Source organism: Hibiscus syriacus, unplaced genomic scaffold (assembly GCF_006381635.1).
Source record: "Hibiscus syriacus cultivar Baekdansim isolate YM2019G1 unplaced genomic scaffold, ASM638163v2 tig00110634_pilon, whole genome shotgun sequence".
Taxonomy (NCBI): Eukaryota; Viridiplantae; Streptophyta; class Magnoliopsida; order Malvales; family Malvaceae; genus Hibiscus; species Hibiscus syriacus.
In genome coordinates this window covers 77,965-95,546 of record NW_024062807.1, presented here as the reverse complement: position 1 = coordinate 95,546, position 17,582 = coordinate 77,965, and the positions used below count along the sequence as shown (strand labels likewise).

General features: G+C 36.0%; 1 protein-coding gene and 2 pseudogenes across 1 annotated transcript; 1 reads left to right on the top strand and 2 right to left on the bottom strand.

Moving 5' to 3' along the window:
- The first annotated feature begins 948 nt into the window (after nt 1–948).
- On the top strand, nt 949–3,338 carry LOC120136628 (DNA-directed RNA polymerase II subunit RPB7-like). The gene is made up of 6 exons (XM_039152602.1): nt 949–1,194; nt 1,363–1,528; nt 1,614–1,664; nt 2,227–2,292; nt 2,371–2,439; nt 3,078–3,338. The coding sequence occupies exons 1-6, from the start codon at nt 1,079–1,081 to the stop codon at nt 3,138–3,140; spliced, it is 531 nt and encodes a 176-aa protein (XP_039008533.1). The 5' UTR covers nt 949–1,078; the 3' UTR covers nt 3,141–3,338.
- Nucleotides 3,339–5,511: 2,173 nt separating this feature from the next.
- LOC120136592 lies at nt 5,512–8,126 on the bottom strand (annotated as a pseudogene).
- Nucleotides 8,127–8,600: 474 nt separating this feature from the next.
- Nucleotides 8,601–14,796, bottom strand: LOC120136627 (annotated as a pseudogene).
- Nucleotides 14,797–17,582: the final 2,786 nt, after the last annotated feature.

Sequence of the window (17,582 nt, the reverse complement as noted above, 5' to 3'; positions counted from 1 at the left end):
GTAGAAATTAGAGCAGATTCAAGTTTACAACCTCCTTCAATTTTTGCTATGTAACCAAATCCAGCCATAGACAAATATGGCCAGATACGCCTCGGTGTTTCCATCTTCTTGTTGCGAATAGAAACTTCTAATATATGATCATTTTCCTAACAAATAAATTATAACCATTAAAATTTGAACTACTATTTCAAAATTATTTAAATAAATTCAAATAAATAAATTATAATAATTTAAATAATATATAGTTGATTTCATAATATTCATAAATTTAAAAAGAATATAGTTTTGTATTCTTATCGTATCAGCAAAATGACTCAAAATATGATCATCATTCAATCACAACAACGCGCCTTTCATTTTTTAACTGCAATTAATAAATATTATCTAAATAGGTTTATAATTAAATAATCAATAAAAAATAAAAAATACTAAAATAAAATAATAATAAAATAATTAATTATTTAAATAATAAAAATTTTAATGAAAAAATAATAAGTTATAAAAATAATTATATCTTACTAGATTAAAAATTAATAGGAAAGAGAGATATTTAGGTGTGATTTATGTGAATTGAAGGAGAGAGTTTATATAGACAACCGATTGAGGAAATAAGCGGGAGATTTTGACGAGAAATCGGTGCAGAAAAGGCGAGAAATCGAGGTGGGAGGGGGAAGGCACGTCCCGTGGGATGCTCCTTCCAAGATTGTCAGAAAACCCTGATAAGGTGCACCCTGAAATGCACCTTCAGGGGTTATCAATAATTTTATCAGGTATCAACGGGTTTCAGTTAAGGCACTTCCTACTAATCTCGTCTTACACATAAGAATGCGTCTCTCTCTGTTAGATATTATATCGAACAATATTTATGAAATATTAAGCATAATATTTTATTTATATTAAGATTTTTTGGTCAAATTGCCCGAGCTCAAGGCCTGAAAACCGAAGCCTTTAGAAACCCCAAATATATCAATAGAAGGGAACGAAACATTCACAAGAAAACATCCGCCCAAGCTTCAACCTCTTCGATCTGTTCTGTTTTAATACTTTGGTTTTCAATCGAGAAGACGAAGAAAAAACGATGTTTTTTCACATAGTATTGGAGAGGAACATGCAGCTGCATCCACGCCACTTCGGTCGTAACCTACGGGAAAACCTCGTTTCCAAGCTCATGAAAGATGTCGAGGGCACTTGCAGGTTCTTCTTTCCTTCACAGCTTCATAACGAATCAGACAAAAAATTAATAATGTTTTCACTTGTGCCGGGTTTTAGTTTTCCAAATAGGGTTCTTATGGTTTGATTGGTTGGATGAATTTAGGATAAGTTTTGGGGATAAAGTCGGTAACTTTGGTAATTCTTTTGCAGTGGTAGACATGGATTTGTGGTGGCAATAACGGGTATAGAAAACGTCGGTAAAGGTTTGATTCGAGACGGGACAGGATTTGTGACATTCCCTGTCAAGTATCAATGTGTTGTGTTCAGGCCATTTAAAGGGGAGATCTTGGAAGCCGCTGTTTCGATGGTGAACAAGGCATGTATTCCTTTGGATTGTTTAATTATTGGTTTCTGCCAAAAAATTGAATGGTTGCAACTAATGTTTGTGGCTTGTCATGCAGATGGGATTTTTTGCAGAAGCCGGCCCGGTCCAAATTTTCGTTTCTAACCATGTTAGTCTTGTTAAACATCAGTTAGAATATACATCTTTCACTTCGGTTGTATGCAATGGGTTGTTGACTTGTTTCCAAGACATACATTTTCGTTCTTCTTCAGTGTTATGTTTTGTAGCTTGATTTGAGATAAAGTAGAAACTTAAGGAAGCAAATAGTATTTGAATTAGTAGAATCAAAAGTATCTCGTTGATGTCTTTACTGAAATAGTTCCTTTGTCAGGGAGTGATTTTCTGTTTCTGTGACAACATACGAGAAAACACGAGTTTCGTGTTATGAGATTCATTTTCGTATACTTTGCAATCCGGATGAAGATTAATGCATGATATATGAAGAAGTAGCTTCTTTTCCCTTAAGCATGCCTATCACGTAAATCTAATATAGGAAACTTTTTTATCTTGATGCTTTTTTTCATTACTTTTTTATTGTAGCAAAGTTTCTTTGTCATTTACGCTTTGGCATGTGTTACTCGGATTTCAGAATTACTGGATTGGCTGATAAATTTTACGTCTTCTATTGTACCTCCGTCTCACTTGTAAATTATTTTTTTGTGCCTTTCCAGTTGATTCCGGATGATATGGAGTTTCAGTCTGGAGATATACCGAATTATACTACCTCTGATGGATCAGTATGCTTAAGTTTGTTTTAAGGCAAAATATTTGTTGATTTTCTTTCGTGAGTGACATTTTCGTTTATATTTTTGCAGGTTAAGATTCAAAAGGACAGTGAAGTACGCTTGAAGATAATTGGAACTCGAGTAGATGCTACCGAAATAGTATGAACTTGACCCTTTTCTTCATTATTATCTTCACTCATATTTGTGCCGTGAATCACAATCTTGACATGTTAAGGGCGTTAATTGATTCACTTAGAGATGTAGAAGCTAAGCTAACGTAGAGTATTTTAAGCTCGCTCGGAATTGCTAGCTATAATGCTTGGACTATTCAAGAATCTTTAAAATGCATGGAATTTTTCTTAAAAAGAGCTGAATATACCGGTGTCATACACCACGCTTGTATATAGCAGTCACACCCAAATCCAGTTAATATAGATTTGAAGTATTCCTTAATGCTACCAGTGACTGATTGTTGGAACTGGTCATGAATCGATAACAAGTTGCATTTATTATGGTGCTAGGGAAAGGTATGCATTTAAGTGTATATTGAGATTTTTTTTTATTTTCTTTGTCATTATTGCTCGTTATTCTTCTGCATGGTCTGAAATCTGGTAAATCACGTGTCTGTGCTGGGGGTCAATGAAAAACCGATTTCAGGTCTACATTTGAACATGTAGGCAGCTATGCGAGCTTGTATTTTGTGCGCTCATTTGTTAAAATTTCTTTAGATTTTGTCACATTTCATCCAATATCATTTTCCGGTGGCAACTATTAAGATTGATGTTTTTGTTTTGCAGTTCTGTATTGGAACCATAAAGGATGATTTCTTGGGCGTGATTAATGATCCCACCACGGCTTAATCCAATGTTGGATAACCTCAGATCATACCACCGTTTCTACGACAGTGGTTGATGCCGGAAAAGCTTCAAATTTTCATATTCCCTGTAAACATGGGTTTAATTGTACTTAATTTCAAGTGTAATCTTTCAATGCCTCCATGAACTTGGTCTACAGAGCCTGTAATGTCTGAGAATAAAGTCATCTGCTCATTGAGAAACAGTTTTTTCGTCTTCTCTAATCAGGTCTCATTTGACACCCCTACGTAACTGGGATCCGTGGGTGGGTGGGTGGTTCTGTGCAGGATGATTAACCTGAATGAGACCCTCCGTGTCTTATATACCTATTGTGAAGTTGGTCCAAATGGACAGATAAATAGAAGAAAATCAGTGTCCTTTTACACAAACTCAAATCAACTCACCGAAGGTTATAGTTTGAAGGTGTAGGGTTGATGATTCGTTTTCAAATTCCAAGATCATAACATTCCTCTAATGAAACAGTTTTCCAAACCGGTAGGTGATTAGGAATTATAACAAATCATTATGTACGAGATTTAAGAGGAATTATGCGCATAACTAATCACTGAAAATACATATGTAAATACTTTTTAGATTTAAGAAATATTCCCATAAAGCAAGTCACATCCAGGACAGTACAAGTCTGAGAAGCAGCAAATTGTAGAAAACAAAATCTCAGGATCAAGCTGACAACCATAGAGAGTAAGGAGCTGTTTGTTTGCCTCTTAATGGAATCGTTCAGCATTGAATGCTCGTTCAGCATTCAGCGCTTTTGTTTCGTACCTTTAAATGATTCAGTGCTGACTGATTCAGTAAAACAGTATTGAATGATTCAGCAAAGAAATACATTCTGAATGATTTAGAGCCATTATCAAATAGTATGTCACATTCAGAGTTAATTCATTCAAAGCCTCTGAATCATTTAGCATTTGAATCATTCAACGCTTAATCATTCTGAAGTAAACAAACAACTCCTAAGTCAAACAAAAAGGCTATAGCATAAGTGTAGAGAGACAATTCATCTTCAGACTAATGCCCTTCTTTGCTTTGAGTGATTCAAGGGCTTTCTTCCTTAACTCCGCTTCAAGTTTCTCCTCGCTTCATCCACATCATGTTGACCTTTCATTTTAAGCTATTGAGCATGCCGTTCTCTCTTCTGTGACTCGACGTCTACGCTTCTCCCCCTTTCTTGATCTCTTTTCTTCCTTTCTCATCCTCTTAGTCTCTCTCCAAGTCCTCAGTTTCATCTTAAGTAGTTTCATGACTCTCAGACCTTTTACGTTTTCTATTTTCCATTTGCTTAGTTCGGCATTTGTCGCTTCCTTTAGAAACCGAATCCAAACCGTCGCTAATATGATTAACCCTTCCATTGCCACATTGGTGAAGTTTCTGCTTTGTGGTGTTGATCACCACACCATGTTATTTCCAAGGGAACGACTCTTGATATCATCACATCTTTTTCCACTCCTCAGGTGTGAAGCACTTTGCTTCCTTTCTTCAAATGAATCCTCAGATAAAATCGGTTCATCAGGAGCTCCCAATTGAAATCTCTCTCAGGACTCACGCTACATCATGTGCAGTTAGCTCCCTCCTTTTCCTCATAGGGCTGGACTCGACCACCTCCAAAACCAACAAAGTGAAAAGGATAAATAAGTTGCATAAACACAGATAATAAAAATGTAATGGATTCTGATACAAATGAAACATATGCAAGCAAAGGATTTTGATCTCTTTGCAGATACCTCACTTTAGAGAGAAGTTTACATGCATTCTGCAACTACAATTTTGCAACATATATACTTTAGCATGTTTCAAATGCACAGGAGAAAGCAAAAAGATGACAGTAAGGAGAAGGAAATCTACGCGTAAAAGGAAATGGTGATCTGCAAAGTGAACCAGACACAGATCTTCTCCGATAATAAGATGGCCTTCATCTTGCAGGAGAGTGCGATGATTGAGGTGAACGTCTAGATCCAAGAATTAAACACCACCTTCTTCAAATCCGGGTAACCTACTATTACTGTTATCATTCCTGCTTCTTACTGAAATTCAGATAACCTACTATCATTACTATCTATAATGCTTAATGAATTCTAGGTAACCTATTATAATTATGTCTTATTGCTACAGTATACACGTACGGTAAATAGTATTAAAAAATAAACAAACGAATACGAACACAATTTTATTCATTCAAGTTCAATTCATTTACACTCCTATTCGAACCTTGTCAATACCGGAGTAAGAACATGGATTCGAAACTAAGAATTTCAAGAGGAAAATGGATTGATCAAGTGTAATTCTCCATTATAGGATCACGACAAAAGAGATGGACGTTGATAGTTAATGAGATGAGTTTGTTGTATGATCCTATGGTGAAAATTAGACTGGTAGGTAATTGAAATCATCGTATTTTGTTTTCGGATTACAAATAAACTAGTTTGGAACTAACCCTGCCATGCAATGGTCAATCACCACCATGCTGCTATCTGCTACCAGTTCATCAACAAAATAAAATCAAAAGGTTTGAGGGGGAAATAGTCAAGAGAAAAGGCTTCTTTTTTTCTACAATTACTCCAAGAATAAACATCAATCAATATTTTGTATATAGAAGGATCTTGTCAAGTGTCGGAAATATTCGGATGCTATACTGTAATTCAATTCCCAGCATGGTAAGCTTGCAGAACAGCTCGACTTGTATCGGGGCAATATATAGCTGCACTTCCTTGTTATAAACCTAGCTCCTTTTTCATCTTAGCAAGAGTAGCTTCTATTTCATCAATGTTCTACTTGATGCAGCTACACTTGTTAGCTTCGTTTTGAAAACCGCTTCCTGTTTTCTCGAGATTACTGCAGTCATTTCTACTGTTTTCTTCAGCTTCATCATCAGATACGTTGAGATCTTTCTCCAGAAATTCAACAAATTCCTCTCCGATCGCCTGCCAAGGGTAAATTCAACAAGTTAAGCAAAATTATTCTTTTGTTACGAACTAAGCTTGAACGAGTGTAAGTAAGCTTTTCATATATATCAGGACTGCTAGAAACAGTGACATCATACCGCTAATTCCTCCCACAAGCTTTTCGGCTTTTCTTGTGATGCACTTGCTTCCCAATTCCGAAATTCTTCTTGAAGGTCTCTAAAGAAGTCCTCTGCAACACAAATCGAACTATGAGCTACAAGGAGAAGTGAGTACTAGTTGCCATTTAGAGGGAGAAGATAAAACAGATGCTAGACAAGATTTAGAACTGAAGCAATTCTATCTTATCAACCTCATAATCTCAACAGAAAGTACAAATCTACCTAGCGTAATTTGAACATCCCTCAAAAAATTACCTGCAGCATGAAGCGTTAAGTATAAGAATAACAAAAAGTAAGTCTCACTCCTATAAATATAACAAAACATACAAATTGTAAGTATCCTTTCATCGGTGGTTAGATGGTTTTCCCATTCGGAGATGGTCATAAAAGAAAGTTTAAAAGAGAAGAATGGACGCCATGTGCTCGTTTAGAGTAAGCAATGCATGGCATGGACCACCAACATCATCCATCAAACAGCAAGAACATATAGAAACGAAACAAAATACTAACTCTTAAATGCTTAAGTGTGAACGTTGGACACACGCACTATAAGAATATGATCCTTCAGGGATAAAAACAACTAATTAGCTTCTGGTAGGTGTAGAGGATGTTACCAAATCCATAGAATTCTTCATCTTGGGTGTTCGAGCTCTGGCTTCTTTGAGTTCCAGAGTACGAGAAATCAGATGTTCGGTTACCACCACGACAAGGGCTGTATCTTCTCCTAGATTCAGAGTTCAGCAACGTATTATACGCATGCTTAATCCTCATAAATTTCTCTTGTGCATTTGCCTGTAAACCAGAATTACTCAATATACCAAAGCCATAAACATAAAAACCAAAGCATTGAACCTTAGAAAGGCAATCCAACTATGAAGGAAGAATGATAGAAATGCATAAAGTCATAAACAACAAACTTGGAACTATCATATGATAAACATTGCTTTCAATCACTTAAGAATCCCTAATTCTGAGATGCCCTATATCTTCTCAAAGGACAAAGCTCAGGGTTTTCTAGTTCCTGGAGAGCAATTGATTTATTTGTGAAACCTGAAACACTGAACTAAGAAGATAGCTGAGCAATAGTAATGAGAAAAAAGCCTGAGAAACACGATACCACGTAGTTTGGTGCCATTGTTTCAACCTCTATTAACCTTCCAATAAGAAATTAGCAACACAAAAAAGCCAAAATACAGGGCAATTGGAATTTTAATGTCTATTTGACAGAATTACCTCTTTGTTGACATCAGGATGACACTTCAAAGCAAGTTTCCTATAAGCCCTTTTGATTTCATCTGGAGTTGCAGAAGGAGAAACACCCAAAACTTCATAAGGAGACTCTCTCCAGCTCGCTCTCAAAAGGTACACGCATTTTTTCTCTTATAATACCTAAAAAGAAGTTGTGCAAACGGTCTTGGAGTAAAGCCAAAGCCACCGCCTTGGCAATACCTGAAATGGGTATTGATAAATTTGCTTGCTTTTGAACGGTAAGGAATGATCTTGGAGAAAAGAAAGGGGAAAAGATAAGAGCATTCGGTGTTAAAGAACGATACAATCCATGTGTATTCATGGATTAACCCTCTTCTAAAGTGTATTTTATATTCATAAAAGTCAGGTTTTTGGATGCAAAAAACTCTGTTTTCCTGCTCTGAAATTGGGTTGTGAGAGAAGTTGTGGTGGAAGGTGGACGGCGTGGAAATGGACCATGGCTTCTGATGATAACTATATCAACGGTTCAAAAAGGCCGTACTTTGGACGGTAACAAAGGGGAATGAACATACTAAAACACCCTCGTTTTGTTATTTTTTGTCCAAAATGGAAAGCTTGGTTCTTGCATAGACGAAGCCACCACTGCCTGCAATGGTTCTTGTACATTCATCAGTAAGGCGTCTTTTGTCCTTATCTTGGTCCATTAGATATTCTTTCAAAGATTTACCCACAATGAATTCATGATAGAATTGGTATGTCCATATCATCATGGAACTAGAATGGAAGAAAATGGTGAACTAGTGAAAAATTTCTTGGCGGTGGTCATTTGATTAGTGTTTTAAAGTTTCATGGTACCATGTTTAATTGCAAAGATTGGATGAGCTTGTAGGTACTAGCCGACCCAAGGTGGTGAAATGACAGTTTAATCGAAGCACTCAAGTTCTCTATGGTTTATTGTTTGTTTTAGTCGATTACTCGTTTCAATCCTCGGGTTGATTTATGCAAACCAGGATTCAAGCCCTTTTAACCTTTCAATTCACCTTCGTTTCCAATAATTCTTCAAGTTTCAGTGGGAATTTTCATTCTTTTTAATACATTTGAATAAGAAAATTGTCCTACTCTTGATCACCATACCAAATAAAAACCAATATAGATATATATAAACTCGAGCAAGCTGATGGCAGCAAGAAACAAAGTGCATTTAAATGGGGGAAAAGTAAAAATGTCATTAAGCATACATCGAGGTGGGGAAAACAGAGGCCTCGCCTAAACATCAACAGCTCTCCACAAGCCGACATTCTGTACAGACTCGGTTATCATATAAACTAACTCGCCATTTAAAAATTTTACACCCGTAACAACACTTACAATCATTCGTCTCTCTGCATGGGGGGATCAGTCGTATTCAACAACTTAAACCTCGGGTTTGCTCGATTCTTCGTATACATCTTAAGCTACAAAATGTACAGTTATTCCGGTACAAGCAACAACTTTTTATCTCCATACAGATCATACCTGTCTAAAATGATAGGTAGAAGCATAGCTCTAAAGATAGGAAGCTCTCATAATAGCTTCTGTTAGCTGTACAAACACATTATTTCCTACACCAACTAAGCAGCAGGGTGGGGGGACTAAGCAGCAATTCTCCTTTCTGAAAAGTAAGCAAAACTGTGTTTTAGAAGGTTTTGACATACAGAATAAGGATCAAATTGAATAGATCAAAAAGAAAAGAAAAGAAAAGTGAGTTCCACGTCGATAGCCATATGCCTGCTTTAGATCAAGATCATATGGTTTCATCATCATAATGATAAATTACAGATGTACTGAGAGCATATCTCCTACAATTACTATAATGTAATTGAAGTTTGAACCAATGAAAATCTTGAATTGTATAGGGCACATGAAAATTTTGCTGAACCCATACTTTCAAGTGATCGAATAATTCCAGGATTGTAGTTAACATGTGGAATAATTCGACATTAGTGAACGCTCTAAGAAACTCATTTACACCGTGCATGAACAGATATAAAAAAACTAGTAACCATTCATAGAAGACAAGGAAGAAACAGTACCCCCAGCAGCAACAAGTTTCTCTATGCGTGCAACAATATGTTTCCCGTAAGTGTACTTCTTCAATGCATTTAAATGGACCTTAATTCGAGAGAGGATCAGCTCACGTTGCTGGTCATCACAAGTCTCCAGTACTTTCTGTACAACGTAGTTCGCAAATTGATCTTTCATCATTGCCTGTAATAAGACAAATGGGTGTCGATAAAAATGACATGGAATTATAAAGAGTAACGGAAAAACTATTTCTTGAAAACCATGCAATCAATTTTTACAAAGAATATTCTAGTCGGAGTCTTCACATCATATTTCATCCTGAGAAAACGGTAATATGCAAATTATAAGAGCTCCCATAAACAATCGCAGCATTCCCGACTGTACATGAAAATCCAATTGCTCAGCACACACACCCAGCTTACAAATATGAATGAACTAACAGATAATTCTTACCAACAAGGAAGACCATCATATTCAGCTAAAACCAAGCAAAAAGAATAGCACTCGTGATTCATGGCTTTTCTCCAATGATATATAAACCAGGTGTAGTTATTTTGGACATTTAGTTTCCAATGCTGAGAACTTAAAAATCAGAAAACTATCACAATTCACAGGTGATAAATCATCACAAAACGAACAAACCTGAAGAGGCTCATTCTCATCGGTAGAACCAAGCATTTCATTCACCAATAGCTGACGTTCAGAAGGACCACCAAAAGTTAAGCACTTCTCAACAACATTAGAGGCAAACTTCTGCTGACTCATCTGGACAATCTTTCCAGCAAGCTCCTTGATTATAATTGAGCGCTCATGAGGTTTCCCGTGCTCCAGTACATGCTGTAGTTTTATGTGAATGAAAAGGTCAGTCCATGCACAAAACCTATAATGTGCAAACATGAGTTTCCAGAAAAGAACCACAACCTGAACCACATAATTCCCATACTGGACTTGGGCCAACATGCTAACAGATCCTAAAATCTCACCCATAACCTTACTCTGCGTTTTTGGGTCCTTACAGTGCTCCAATATTCTCTGTAGTGTTGAAGAAAAAGAAATTAGTACAGAACACACATTGATCATTCTTAGCACCCGAGGACCCCAAAAAAGCTAGGGAATTCGCTAGGGCTCGATTCACTTCATTCGTTTACAGGTCACTTACTATTTTAGTAAAAAAAGAACATTTGACAGGTCAAACATCAAATAACGAAAATAGAATCGGGGACTGGCAATAGGACAGTTCTAAGGGGCAAAAAGAGGTTCCGAACCTGTATCACCCGGCACCCATATGGATGAGCAGAAAGGGTCACAACTTGATCAAAAAACGGTGTAACTATAAATTGAATGTTCTCCTCAGGAACACATTCGATACATTTTTGGATGACATGGTTGCCATTTTGATCACGTACACAACGCATCACACTACCATCAAGCTCTTGAACCATTTTAATCTTCTGATCCAGATCAACAACTTCTATGGCCTTGAATGTTAAACAAATCACGCATAATTGTCAAAATGCAAAGTAGTATTCTTGGTGTAAGCATTTATAATCATATCAATTAGCATGAGCACTTTATGAAATCTATAAAAAAGCGAGATAAGCAGATGACAAAGTTAAGTTTTATTGTTAAAGCATATATATAGCCCAAAATGACAAAGTAAACATAAATAAAGATTTAAATCAATTCTGCATTAAAAGGAAAGTAAAACTCTCAGACTAAGATACATTTCCAATTGTCAAATATAAAACTCTGGTGGGATCATTTGGAGAGGAACTCATAAATTGTCAAGAAACTGCAATTATGAGGAGATCAGTAAATGAAAAGAATCAACAGAAGCTGTTCAATAAGTAACCAGGTGATTATGAGCAAACCAAATGGAAAAAATGCATGAAATGAAGTCAAGAAAAATAACGACCACATAATACCTTCTGGATCACCCGGCACCCATACATTTGAAGCCCGTGTTAAAACATGACCAAAAAGCTTGCCAGCAAGTTCTCTTCTCTGGCTTGGAAGTCCATGCTCAAAAAACTGTACGAATTTAAGGTCGCATTGGGTAAAGACAAAAAAACATACATTTTTGTAGTACTAAGCAGATCAAGAGGCTGATATGATACCTTTTGGATGACATAATTACCGAACACATCAGTCATCAAAGCAAGAGCGTGAGGCATGATTTCCTCATAAACCATAGTTTTCTCTTCAGTTGTAGCTGTTTAAAGTTTTTGTTGAATAAAGCGGCTGCCATATTGGTCCACGCTGCTCATGAAAAGCGTGTAAATGTCAGGGAGACAGTATAACAAGTAACAACATAAAACATGATTTAAGCTACAAGCATACCTGAACTCAACAACATGACCGGCAAGCTCTGAAAGTTCAAAACACTTAATTTTATTGCTCTTGAAATCTTCAAGTAGGGAGGAGGCAAAGCTTTCATCAACATTACATCCTGAATCCAAATGCCAGGGTCCCATGACACCCCCAGCTAGGTTCCTCATCCCGAAAGGAAAACACATATTCAGATCAGTGTGTCTAATAGGACTACCAGGTCCAACAGGGGAATTGGGAATAACAGCACTTGCTAATGGGCTTCCAGGATAGGACATGCCAGCTCCAAAGATCGTATTTCCATAGAAACCATTGAGATCAGAACTACCAGGTTTAGCACCCAGTGGAACACCATACTGGGATTTTTGGGGTGATAGTAGAGCTCCAAGATAAGCTATTTGAAGCTCAAGCAAGTTCATGTATGAATTACCAAGGAAACTTCTATCCATGGTGGGGTAAGAGATTCCTGCTGTGCTGCAGCATAATCAGATGTCCTTAGATACTGAAGATGCAAAGGATCAATAAAAGGTGCATTCAGAGCATTCCTGGCTATCGGGCTTCCAACTCTACCAAGATTATGGGGCTCGGATGCAGCATTTGAAATGTTTTGTCCAGAACCAAAAGCTCCCCCAAGCACTCTGGAGTCCATTCCAGGGCCATCCATAGCCGATGCGGCAGCAACATTTTAATACAATAGCGGCAGATTGCCAGCTACAAGATGGCTAGGCATCATATTGGCCAAAGTAGGATAACCACTTAACCCATAATTTGAAAATGATGCATTTGCACCATCAACATGCTGATACTGAGAAGGTAAGCTGCTACAGCCATTGAGAGCAGAAGTAGGTGATCCTTTCAAGTAAGAATTGTTTGAGGGAACAGAAGATTTCTGGAGTACAGATGTGCTTCCATTACTCTTAGATGACGGCATGTGTAAATGATCAGATGCTGATTTCTTCAAGTATGCCTGCTGTTTGATATGATTCTGACCATCTTGCAAACCAAATAGATAATTCTGGTGATTTCCAACATCTTGTTCAATCTGCGAAGCTAACTGATTGTCTTCATCTATGACACCATTTGATGACAGGTTCATGCCTGATAAAGTAGCCACAAGATCATCAGATCCGCTGACACCAGATGAGCCACCACCAAATGTGCTTGGACCATTTATGTTTCTTTTCTCAGAGTTGCCAACTCTGCCTCCTCCAATTGGTGTCGGACAAGGAGTAGGAGCCCTAGCTACAACTTGGGGATCAGGAGTAATACTCCTAGATATCGAAGCCCCTACAGCAACAGCATAAGTGTATGAAGAAGGCGGTCCAATGTTGTGGACAGCAGACAATCCCAGGCCACTTCCACTTGACCTTAACGGATCTGCAGAAGTCAGTTGACGCCGCAAATGAGCCAGCTCAGGTTCAGCAGAACCTACATTCTCAAAGTTCTCATCAAAAGCATTACGACTGGCAGGACGAGATGGTACCTCACGCGAGCACTGACTCCCAAATCATCCTGCAAAGATTCTAGATATTAGATCATCGCACAAAAGAAAAAGGAAAAGTCACAGGGGTTTATGAAACATTAACAAAAAGAACTTGGTAGGATAGTTACATAAAAAGTTAAGGAAAGAGGATCAAGATGACAATTTAAATGAGAAGATTTTGAAGCATTTTAAGACCTAGGAGAAACCTAGCTATTTACAAACCAAGACACAAAATAATCACATGTATGCCTACTAAGTATTACACATAATATATGGCATATCATACACATAATATATGGCATATCAGTCATCATAGATACGATTTAAAACACACATCATTAAGCACATTTTCAATCAAAATAGCATGCACAGCAAAGATATTCAACAGAACGCACATCAAAAACATAAAATTAAGTGGAGAAAGTCACTACAAATAACTCATAAATGGACAATCTTCAGATAAGCAAATTATTATCAGGCTAGCAACAATGGCAGAGACTATACAGAATCAGAACCCTAAAAAGAATTGGAATTTATGAAAAAAATGTTAAACTACTATAAGTTATAACCTGTAAATTTTCGGCCAAGCTTTTCTGTTTACTACCAAGTCCAACACCGGACAAACCAATGAGTCCATCACCACCCCAGTCTGCAGAGCTATGCACTTTCTCCACCTCGACTTCATTCTCTTGTTTCCTCGAATCAAACCCAGGTGGCATAGAAAACAACGACCTACTGCTGCCATTATCAGCCCTATTCGCTTTCCTCCTCTCTCCAACCCCACCTATAGCCAAATTCTCTCCCTTCAACCTCTGTGCAAACTTCCAATCCTCCTTGGAAAGCAGAGGAGTTGGAAGCCTTGGGTTAAGATTCACATTTGAGTAGTAGTATGAATGGTAAGCTGGATCAGACCTTAGTTCTTCCTCAGATGCAAATCCATTTCCATTTTTAGCTCCAGCAAAAGCTGAAAATAAGGTAGCGGCGAAACTGCCGCCAGTACCGGCAGCAGCTCCACCCCCAAACAAACCCCCGACCGCACTCAGTGAACCCTCGACAGTAGGAGGTGCAGAGTCACTTCTATACAAGTTTAGCTCGCGTTCAAGTTCATCAGCCTCTTGCCTACTATGCTGTTCACGGAGTAATAATCCTATCTCGTTTTCTAAATCATCCCCAAATGATCCTTCACTATTTCCTATCATTGGTCTCCTATCCAATTCAGATAACATCCTCCAAAAACCCTAAACGATCATTAACCTCTTATCAAAGCTCCCAAATTCAATTATCAACCTCTAAACACAAAAAGGCCTATTTTTATACACCAACTCCCCTAAAATCAGTATTTAGAAGCTAAAGATTCAAACAGCAGGGGGGGAAAACTACCTCCCTAATAATCAAACTAAGAAAACAAGAATAACAAAGCCCCAAAATCCAAATTTTATATATTCCTCAAATTTGGATATGATAAATCAGCCAAAAACAAAGCAGGATAGCTTGGAGAAACAAGAAAGGTTTCTCTTTTTTATTTCTTTTTTGTTGGAAGCTGAGATCAAATCAAGCGGCGATTGTTTCTTACAATAACTCTTTTAGGGTTTTGTTACAATTCAGAAAAAACTAGGATTAAATACACTTGTAGCTTTTTATAAATATAAAAACTGGTTTTCATCATTATCACGTATCCATAAATTCATTATTTCCAAAAATAACCATTTTTATTTATCTCAACAATGGTAACTCTAAGATCATCTTAGTTAAATATCTGAGTTGCTCCTTTTGGGGTCAGTTTTCTTTTTTCACATGGGATCTGTATGTTTTCATTACATGAACATCTTGGATCTTACTCTCCTCGTCTCTGTTCTTTTTCACTTGTTAGGATAATGGCAAGCACAGTTAAAACTCCTCTAGTTAAGAGAAAGTATCGCACTTGAGAATTCAGTGCACGTTGTTTCTTTTTCAAGTACATTTCTATCAAATCACCTATTCTTCATTTTGTTAAGAACTAAAATTTTGTACTTTTATCCATCGGTAAAGTTATCAATAATTAAAATAAATATTATCTTACAATTAAATTATTAAAAAATATTATATTTTTTATTTTAAATGGTATCGATCAAATTAAATGGTATTAATCAAAGTATGTAATTAAAAATTTTAATGTGTTAATATTTTAAAGTTGAACAATCAACAACATTAAAATATCATCCATTTAATCATTGTTTGATATATGATTTGATTTTTAGTTTTTAAAATTTTGTTTTTAAAAAAATATAATTTTTAACTTTTAAAATCTTACTATTCTTAACATCTCTTAGAAACCTCTCAAATATTTTATTTTCTCAAAATAAAACCCTAAAATCCTTACCTCCTCCCATAATATGTCATCTCAAAATGTCATACGTCATCACAACAATGAACTATTCAGGAATCTTCTTGTTTTTTCTCATCATAAATTATACATGTGTTATACATCGATAAAAATTGATGTTTTTACGAAATATCACTCGTATCACCAATAATTATATGTCAGGCACCATCACTTTTAATATTATCGATCTAGTATCTTTTCTGACACGTAGTAATAAAGCACGGATCGTCATCTGTTTCTTCGAGTGATTCTAGATCGATAATATTAGGAATGAGGATGTCTGACAAGTAATTATTGATTGTAAGAATGATATTTCGGTAAAAACATCATAAAAAAATTAGGTGAATGTACATCGACGAAAATTATTGACATTATTTTAAGGTATCTTGTTTGTCTATTTGTTAGGAATACGAAAGAATGATAATTCATAATGGAGATGCGACGATGGAAGGAATGGATAGTGGTAATTGATTCGACGGTAATAGAAGAAGGAATTTATGATAATTTATTGATGAATTTAGAGATTTTTTGAAAATTAATTCATTTAGATATTTGAAAATTTATTTTTAAATTTTAATTAATATAAAATGGATTAGAGATTTGAGAATATTAGGGTTAAAAGTTATCCGACCTAGGGATGGTAACTCAATCCGAACCCGACGGGTTCTGACCCGATCGGGTCGGATTTTTTTTAAAAAAAATTAGGTTCGGGTCGGGTTTAGGGTAAAAAATCCGACCCGAAAAACATGTATAATTTTACCATATATTTAAGAATAATTACAATATTACCCCTCTATATATAATTTTTTCAATAAAGTCATTGTTTTTATTTAATAAAAATATATTTTTATTATTAATTCGGTTCGGGTCGAGTCGGGTGAAACCTTAATTTCGTCGGGTCGAGTCACAGGTGAATGATCTTTTCTTCTCGAGTCGGGTCGGGTGACCCAAAAACCTGACCTATTACCATCCCTAATCCAACCATGATACCTGATATGTTGACCTGTCAACTTGATTAAAATTTATCAAATATTTTTATTTAAAATAATTCTCGAATGAGGTACTTGTCCCATTAATTTTCACATATTTACGGCCATTTACTTGAGTATTTGATTATCCAAATACTTGATTCCTATTTTTTAAAATTAAATGATTATTTTAACAAAACTCATACTTCCCGTGTTTTTGAATTATTTCACCTGAATCTTTAAAATTCCAAATTTAAATGATGTAATTTAAATTTATTCGATAAAATTGTTTGATTTATAATGAAAATAAAATTGGTAATTATATTTGGTTACCCAAACTAGCGAGTATCCAAATTCATAAACCAGAAAACATACCAACTATTTTTAATATTTTTCGATTAACTATTTTAATATTAAAAAACTAAATATAGTAACCATAAAAAAAGCTAAATATACTACATTTCAAATATCCGAACAGACAATTCAATCATGAACACCTATCATTTCAACCTCTTCCTATATATCTCTCAAACTGGGGCAGAGTCCCATCTTTATTTTATATAGCTAACAGGGCGGTTGCGGCAGCCTTACTAATGTTGCGTATTGTGAGTACTATAAAATTATATATAAATAATATATAAGTATACACAATCGCAAAAGTAATAAAGTGATGAGTGGGTATCGTCTCCACAGGGATTGGAAGGATATTGAGTGAAGTTTATGCACTATTCTATCTAAGTATAGTTAGCTTTGATATATACAAATGTCACGACAAATGAAAAATGTATGATGGTGATATGGATGAATGGTCTGATGGTGTAGTAAATGGAAATGCAGTGGCAAGAACAGATATTTAATGTTGAGTATGGTGAAATGTTAAGGCAATGAAAAATGTAAAAACAATAAATAAATAAAAAAAGAAATGAAAAGTAGATAATCCTCACGTGACAAGCTT

Bases quoted from the DNA above. Each gene is read 5' to 3' on its own strand.
- LOC120136628 (XM_039152602.1), top strand. From the start codon at position 1,079: ATGTTTTTTCACATAGTATTGGAGAGGAACATGCAGCTGCATCCACGC. The intron at 2,293-2,370 runs GTATGCTTAAGT...ATATTTTTGCAG, and splicing joins ATACTACCTCTGATGGATCA to GTTAAGATTCAAAAGGACAG. The intron at 2,440-3,077 runs GTATGAACTTGA...TTTGTTTTGCAG, and splicing joins GAGTAGATGCTACCGAAATA to TTCTGTATTGGAACCATAAA.